At 32.7% G+C, this 9,019-nt stretch overlaps 1 protein-coding gene across 1 annotated transcript; it reads left to right on the top strand.

Moving 5' to 3' along the window:
- The first annotated feature begins 3,750 nt into the window (after positions 1-3,750).
- Positions 3,751-5,179, top strand: LOC131004398 (uncharacterized). Its single transcript, XM_057931080.1, has 3 exons — positions 3,751-4,180; positions 4,540-4,626; positions 4,707-5,179. Exons 1-3 carry the CDS (start codon positions 4,001-4,003, stop codon positions 5,043-5,045), a joined length of 606 nt encoding a protein of 201 aa, XP_057787063.1. The 5' UTR covers positions 3,751-4,000; the 3' UTR covers positions 5,046-5,179.
- The last annotated feature ends 3,840 nt before the right edge of the window (positions 5,180-9,019 follow it).

Genomic DNA, 9,019 nt, shown 5'->3' with positions numbered 1-9,019 from the left:
AAAGACTAAAAATAATGGATGCTTACACAATATGCTCCATAAATAATTTGTGATATATCACCATTCATCCTCATTAAGGCTCGTTTGTTACGTGGTATAAGATAATGTGTGAAATCTTTCACTGAGATATTTATTAATTAATTTATTAGATATCAATATCATGTTTGGTAAGATATATAAAAAAGGTGTTACGCTATCTCTCATATGTGATACAGAATCTAAAAAAATATTGATAGTAGATAACGGACCATTAATTTATAAAGAACTTTAACTTTGAAGTAAACAACATATTAAAATGTTATCTTTATCTATCCCACACTTATCATAATAACAAACAAGTCCTAAGGATGTGATGGGTTTATTAGGTGAGATATATAATATTTTTCACCATTTTCGTCTGTTTGATAAGTTATCTCAATAATCTCTAGGCTCGCAAAGGAGGTGAAGCCCGCACCAAAAACACTGTAGCATTTAGAAGATACATCTGCCCCACCCACCCTAATCGGTTTTCTCACTTTGAACAGTGATTGAGATTAGGTTTTGTGTTTCCAATTTTCTCCCTAAAATTACTTCAAAATCGGTACACAACGAAGATGAGTTCTTCAGTCGAATCCTCTTAAAGGTAAGATTTGCGAAATTATGTTTTTGGACATGCAAAGATTTTGTTCTCAATGCTTTTTCTTTCGCCAGATTTATTTGCTTTCGATACAAATCTAAAAGGGGCTGGTGCAAGCTTATCGGGAGAAGAGGTAAGGGTGGGCGGTGTTGTTCCAGCCGCGATTTTCGGGAGGAGGGGCCGATGCAAGCTTACCAGGAAGAGATGAGAGTTGCTTGCGACGGCGACAGGGAGACGGAACGCGATTTTATTTTGGGTTGGGGGTGGGGGTGACAGAAGACATGAATTTGGGGATGAGGCATGGCGGCGTTGGAGGGAGGAAGGCTGCGAATTTTTTTTTTTGCAGACAAAGATGGGGGAGGCGTAAATTGCCTGAGGGAGAAAGGGGTGGGGGGTGGAAGGGGGTGGCGTGGGGGGGCGGGGGAGGCAGTGGCGGATCTATAAGGGACGATGGGGGTATAGCTGTACCAAAAAAAAAATTACTAGTAGTATTATGTAATTAGTATTGTTTAACTATTTTTGCCCCCCTCCCCCCCCCTCCCCCTCCCCACCACAAACAACCCCAACCGATTTGTTTTGCTTCGCGTGGGCCCATTAAAAAGTCAAAAAGAGGAGCTGGGGCTGCGTATACAATTTTAAATCTTTGAGAAATTGAGAACTACATATACTACAATTTTTTCCAAAAATTTTCTCCCTTCCTTTGCATCTTACTATCTTTGAACAATGTTTTAGGATATACTTTAACATTCAAGTATCTTTTATATTTATGTTTATGAGATTATATTTTCGTACCCCCAATTTAAAATTCCACTGGGGGAGGTGTTTGCACAACAAAGGGGCCGGTGAGGGGTGGGGGGTTACATGTTCTATCCTAGTTTTTTTTCCCCCCCAATTATGCTCAGGATAAATTTCATCATCTTCTTGTAATAATAGAAGGTATTCAGATAATTTCAACATTTAATATGTCTGTTAAATTATTTAAGTAGAACTTATCAAACATCTAATTCTAATTATACACATAGTACTTAGTGACAATCAAACAATAGTTTACTTAATTAAATTCATATGAATTAATTATCTCTATGTAATTAATACCTTCATTTCCACAGCATGTCAAATGGACCCTAAATATAATAACAAACCATGCCTATATTATTGCTTACCTACTTCGGCTACATCATATTATTGGAAGCACAATACTAATATTTATTTGACGGCTACACTTATAAACGGGATAAAGTTGAGGAGCGTCAGCAAAGCATATCTCTTTTCTCTGCCATTAAAGAATCTAGTAGGCAGAAATATATACTAGTTTAACATATGTTACACACGGTTTCAAACTTTAAGCACTATATAAATATATCATAGGCATGATTTGGTACTAATATTCTAACTAGAGATTAGGATAAGCCATGCATGATTAGTAGGACATCATTCTCACTAACCATCTCTATCATTTGAAATTAGAAATGATTGATAAGACTATTTAATTAACAAGGATTGGATGGTATAGATGGTGGGCAATTATTCGATCGATGCTATCATGATGTAAATATAAAATAATACTATTACAATAAAAATAAATCAAATAGAAATCACTAAAACAAAATTGTTTTTTTACTTAAAATCGATTTCGTAACTTGAAAATCGGTTTCGTATAGAGAACCGATTTTTATTTAAAAAGAAATCAACTTTTATTTAAAAATTGGTTTGGTAGATGCAACCAATCATTTGTGAGAATTGAACGTGAATAGGAAAATGAATTCATATCCTAAAAAATAAATATTTCTCCTTTTCTTTTCACTTGATCAAAGATAAATTGATTTATTTGACATGTTTCGAATTTAATAAATGATGAAATTTAAGAAAAAGAAAAAACCATTAAATATATTTTGCTTTATTACACAGTTTTGTAGATGGGATAGGAGAAGATAGGGAAATTCTATCGCAATCATTTTTTTTATCTCATTTTCTCTAGAATGAGAAACATGAAAATATATATATATATATATATATATATATATATATATATAGGGTGTGGTTATAATGAAAACCACACTTATCGTGAGAACATAAGAACCATTAAAATCAATGCATCTGCTATATAAATTAGGACAATGAATAAGACAATGAATAAGACATATAATACTAATGAACAAAACTTATACCTAATGAACAAGATGTATATACTGGTGAAAAACAAAATTTAAAAAATTGTTAATGAATAAGACATATGTACTGATGAACAAGACAGTATATACTGATGAACAATGCAGTATATACTAATAAATAATAAAATTTAAAATATTTTGCTCCTTCCAGTATTCGAACCCTGCAAAAAAAAAAATCTCCCTCCAGGTACAGTATCAGTCATATGATTGATAAAATAAACGCATCAGATTGTACCCTAGATCTCACTAAAATTAGGGGGTCTCATTGGAGCGGCCCCCTATATATATATATATATATATATATATATATATATATATAGGGAGAGGTTCAGGAAAGAACCATAAATAAAAGAAGACCGGAGAACCATTTTCAGCCTTTCGATCATCAAGATCTACAGTGGATGCATCATCTTGTTGGATGAATGCAGATCCTGGGTTCGAATCCTGAAGGGAGCATTTTTTTTTTTTTGAGTGCATTAATTTTAACAGCGGATGCATTAATTTTTACAGTGAATGCATTAGATTTGATGGTTCTCCCGTTCTCACAAATAATGTAGTTCTCTTTAGAACCACACCCTATATATATATATATATATATTATAAAATCAATACCTCACAATGATATTATCATAGATTAAAGTGAAAATGAGAAATAATTGATTGTTAGGATTTTTTTTCCATGTACCCCAAGAAAAATTATCCACCTTAGAAAATACAGGTGGTCTCCTTAGAAACCAGTTTCAGGGTAAAATCGGTTTCACATGAGTTTTTGTGTAGAAAATATATGAAAAGAATGAAAAAAGTAAAAATATGATACAATATTCACTATACAAGACACAACTAAACAAAATAACAAACATATGGTTAGAGAGACGATCATGTGAAAATCAACCATATATATTTGATCCAATATAATTATATAATTATATATATATATATATATATATATATATATATATATATAGGGTTAGCTTCCACAACAACCACCTACCTAGATAAAGAATAGAGACCATATTATAACCATTGGATTGTTTTGAATCAACGGATCAGATGATTCAATCAAATGAATTTTCGCCCAATTATTAATATTAAATATATTAATATCAGACGCTAAAGGGCATAAAAGTAATACAAATTAAGATTTAATTTGGTATGTTTAACGAAATTCCGTGAAAATCTACATTCCTATTCTGGTGCGGTAATCTCATAATCAATGAACAGATATTGTATGATTCGAATCAGTAGGTCAACATCATCGACGAAAAGATTTGTGAATCGTCAACCCGTTCTACGGCTTCATTCATTGAAATTTCGGATTGCGAAGCTCAGATTAAATATACACAAGAAAAGAAAACTCACGCACTTCATTCTGTGTATCCAGAAAATTTATGAGGTATGCGCCATTTCTTTGAATCAATATATTTGTTGAATTAAGCTTATTAAAATTATTTTGATGAATGAAATATTGATATGCTGTTGCTGAATCAAACTCTGTTTTGTCATGAAATATTGTTTATTTCAATTATTTGGGTTTTAATTATTTCAGAGTTTCATTACTAGAATTTGTGCATCTTTTATATGATCATCAGATGTTGGTGCGTTTGGTAGCATGATCTTGTATCAATCAAATGATATGTTTTTTATGTTGTTACTATACAGTTATTAATTATTATTTTTTGTTGTACTGCTATGCAGTTCTTCTTCCCTGTGTTCCCTAATGAACAACCTTATGTTATCTGTTTTGATTTGCAGAAAGAGCTGATTTTCATCTTGGATACTTCTGCGGAGGTGAACAACCATCCTATTGGATCGAACTACAACGTCTTGTGTGATATTATAGTACGTTGTCTAGTTTATAAGCACCTGCACATCTATATATATCTATCGTATTTTTTATGTATATTTGATTGTCATTTCAGCGATCTCTACTGGCTGATTTCCTGAAAAACAGCAATGAAGATTTAAGTTTGGCATCAGTTTCAAAATCATCTGTAAAAGTCGTTGATATCAATTGGGCATACAAGAACAATGCGGTCGATGCGGCGTTGTATGTTATGAGGCATATGGAGACGTTTGAAGGAGATACTTCTATTGAATGGAATAGTGAATGCCACCGATCATCATATAGCAATACTGAGGATGCGATACTGTTCAACGATTGTTATGTGGGAGAAGAACAAGTACAAGGAGGAGGTTTTGAAAGATGCATCTGCAACTTATGGGTTAGAACTTGCAGAGAATGCAACAAGATTCGATAGACTTCTCACAGGGTAACAATGAATAAATACATGTACCACTTGCTGGTTGGACTCCATGTTTTAGGTGAATGATGGATCTTATGTCTTTCACATGAGATTAAATGAACTTTGATATGCACATTTTACATACTGAATATGAACGTGATAATTGTTTAACATCATTGGTTATAATATATGGTTTCTATACACATATAAAGTGAACATGGTTACGAACATGTGTTTGATAATTACAGTATAGATAAACATTAAGTAGTTTTACAACCTTTTATATGAACCTTAGTATGAACGTGAGTAATATATATTTTTTGTATGAAATATTTTTTGAGCACTGAGTTAAGCGTCTATGAACAGAGACCTTTACATCTAGTTGATATGGTGAGTATTGAATGTATGTATTTTATATGATTACCTATAATATTTGATGCCTATCTTTTTAATACGTTGAACTGTCTTTGTAGTTTTTCTTTCCAATAGAAGATAACGAGATGTACTATGTCATGTGTGTCGATACCAAAAGGGAAAGAATGTTTGTGCTAGACAGCATGGTTGCTGTAGACGAAGATGTTTGGATGAAAGATTATGAACGAGTACACAACCTTCTTGTAAGTTGGGGTTTAATGTTTAATATGATTCTTGCAGAAAAAATTTGTGTATCGCGATATCATTCCTAATAAATTTACTAAAATATCTTTGCAGTGTCAACTCTTAGTTGATTACCTGTGTCATTCTGGCGAAGAAAATAGGACAACTAAGGTCTTCAAGACAAAGCTTCATGTAGTTAAGTTGAAATGGGCCGATGGGATGAACAGAGAGGACACCGGGATATATACGATGCGACATCTAGAGACGTTCATGGGTGATTATTCATCTAGTTGGAAGTGCACGTCAGCAGTGTCACACATAAGGCATCTCTGCGTTTTGCGAGTACGTTATTGCGCTACACTGGTGGGATGGGAGCAGAATGAAAAGAGGGTGATAGTGAGAGATCAAGCTTCAGAATATTATGCAAAGATTAGCAGTGATAAAGGTTTCAATGCCAACATATTGTTGATTGGTTCTTAAACTTATGTTCGAATCTTATTTTTTATTCCTATGGAGTTTGACATTATAGACGCAGATGTTTGTGTGGGAAACATTTATACTACATTTGATGTGTTAAGCATTAAGAGTTGTTATAATGGGTCCTGGAAATGTTTGACTGTTGACTTATGACAAAACTATAAAAATTTTAGTATTATGAACTCTGTCCGTTTACATGAACATAACAACTGAACATGGAACATTAAAAATTTGAATATTTTTATCAAGCGAACATATTAAAGGAACTTATGTTCATATTTTTGTTCATTATTAATAAACGATGAATCAAATTTGTCTGATGACTCCATGCAAATTTACCTGACTACTCAATGCAATGTTCGTTTGATATAATCTTACTGATTTTTTAATATAAATTATTTGCATTATTATAATGTTGTGGCTTTGAACGTGGTGCATTCCCCCTTCCCAACACCACCACCAAATTTGTTTATGCATCTTTGATTTGTCATTAAATTAAGAGGTGATTTCCCTGTGTATATCGAGCGAACATATTAAATGAACTTGTGTTCATACTTGTGTTCCTTGCTAATAAACGATTAAACAAATTTGTCTGATGACTCCATGCAATGTTCGTTTACTATGTTCGCTTGATATAATCTTACTGACTTTTTAATAAAAATTATTTGCATTATTATAATGTTGTAGCTTTGAACGTGGCAACCCACCTTCCCAACACCACCGCCAAATTTGTTTACGCATCTTTGATTTGTTATTAAATTAAGAGGTGATTTCCCTGTGTATATAGAGCGAACATATTAAATGAACTTGTGTTCATACCTATGTTCGTTGAATATACATTGCCAAATCTAGGATCATAGACAACCGTGTTCTGTATTTAACTCCTGTGAAATCCATTGAAAAAATTAAAACTTCCATTGCATAAATCTACGATAATGATAATGATAAAATCAAAAACATGATTTCCGAAGGAAATCAATACAATGATAAACTTCAGGGTTCTTCAAATCAAAATCAAAACTCCGAACAATAAAATCAGTACATGATTTCCGAAAACGTATAATTGATATTATTACAAAGATTACTTAATGAGTCATACGAATTCATAGCAATTATCTTGAGACTCCATATCACAAATGCTTGACATAAAACTCTCTTCTGGATTTCAGAACTGAAACCGACAAGGAAGAAGGAAAAAAAAACGGTTAGAATGGAATTCAGCGATATTCACGTAAAGCCATATCTCAAGCACATATCTTCTATAATTAAATAATTTGATTTTATGTAAACCTTTTACTGTAACGGAAATCATTTAGCCGGAATTACACATATAACCTTTGGTGCTCAATTGAACGAAAATAATCTCATCTAATCAGGCACGTTTTTGACCTTTAGATCGCAAGCAATCGACGCACAGGATTTGGTCTCCGTTCTTCGCACACTTAGGTGGTCTCCATTGAACTCTCCCCTATATAGTTATATATATATATATATATATATATATATATAGTCCAAGGTTCAATGAAGAAGGCCTAAATGTAAGAAAGAAGAGAGAAGTAATCTCATCCGTTGATCTTATCTAATCTAACGGACATGATTTGTTCACGCCATGTTCAACGGATTTTTTCGTTGAACATTCGTGAACATATACAATATTTTTGGGGGTTCTGGGTTTCGACCCCCCATATGTTCAACGAAAAAATCCGTTGAACATGGCGTGAACAAATCATGTCCGTTAGATTAGATAAGATCAACGGATGAGATTACTTCTCTCTTCTTTCTTACATTTAGGCATTTTTCATTGAACCTAACCCTATATATATATATATATATATATATATATATATGGTGTGGTTCTAGAGAGAACTACATTATTTGTGAGAACCAGAGAACCATCAAATCTAATGCATCAACTGTAAAAATTAATGCATTCGCTGTTAAAATTAATGCACTAAAAAAATAAAAATAAAAATGCTCCCTTCAGGATTCGAACCCAGGATCTGCATTCATCCAACAAGATGATGCATCCACCGTAGATCTTGATGATCGAATGGCTGAAAATGGTTCTCCGGTCTCTTTTTATTTATGGTTCTTTCTTGAACCTCTCCCTATATATATATATATATATATATATATATATATATATATAGGGGAGGGCTAGAATAAAAACACTCTTAGAGCACTCCCAGCAGAAATCCCAAAATTATGCTCCTATATTCCTCCCTAAAGCTTCCCTATTTAATTTTAGGATTTCGATTTTATAAATGGATACACCAGATCTCCTATTTTCTACATTAAAACAATAATTATGTGTGGACCCTACTAATTATAACTTAAAATAAATTTAGGGTGGGTGTAAATTTAAGATTGAATTTAGGTGGGTGTAAAATTTTTTGTGGGCCCCATCCAATTTAGGGGATCTGCTGGATGAATTTTTTATCTCATTTTCAATTGTTTTAGCTTAAATTTAGAGTTAGTGGTGCATTTAGGTGATCTGCTGGGAGTGCTCTTAAGTGTATAAAATATAAATGATTTTCAGCCCTTAGATCATCAAGATCTACGGTTGATTCGTGGTCCAGGGTTCGAATCCCAAAGGTAGCAAAAAATTATTTTTCATAATTCGTAACTATGTTTGATGAATTCGTAACCTTGTTGGATAAAATTCGTACATTAAAAAACGTTTATATTTATATTTTAAGAAGTGTTTTTACCGTAGCCCTCCCCTATATATATATATATGTGTGTGTGTGTGTGTGTGTGTGTGTGTGTGTGTGTGTGAAAATCTAACCCTATATATATATATATATATATATAGGGGAAGGCTAAAATAAGAACGCTTCTTAAAATATAAATTAGGAACCATTTTCAGCCCTTAGATCATCAAGATCTACGGTTGATTCATCATCTTGTTGGAT

This window comes from Salvia miltiorrhiza, unplaced genomic scaffold (genome assembly GCF_028751815.1).
Source record: "Salvia miltiorrhiza cultivar Shanhuang (shh) unplaced genomic scaffold, IMPLAD_Smil_shh original_scaffold_386, whole genome shotgun sequence".
NCBI lineage: Eukaryota > Viridiplantae > Streptophyta > Magnoliopsida > Lamiales > Lamiaceae > Salvia > Salvia miltiorrhiza.
Note: the sequence above shows the minus strand (reverse complement) of the source record. Positions and strands in the feature narration are given on the sequence as shown.

What these genes read in the sequence shown, in the direction of transcription:
- LOC131004398 (XM_057931080.1), top strand. Translation starts at nt 4,001, where the DNA reads ATGAACAGATATTGTATGATTCGAATCAGTAGGTCAACATCATCGACG. An exon ending in GTATCCAGAAAATTTATGAG is followed by an intron (nt 4,181 to 4,539) that starts GTATGCGCCATT and finishes TTTGATTTGCAG; the next exon opens with AAAGAGCTGATTTTCATCTT. An exon ending in ACGTCTTGTGTGATATTATA is followed by an intron (nt 4,627 to 4,706) that starts GTACGTTGTCTA and finishes TTGTCATTTCAG; the next exon opens with CGATCTCTACTGGCTGATTT.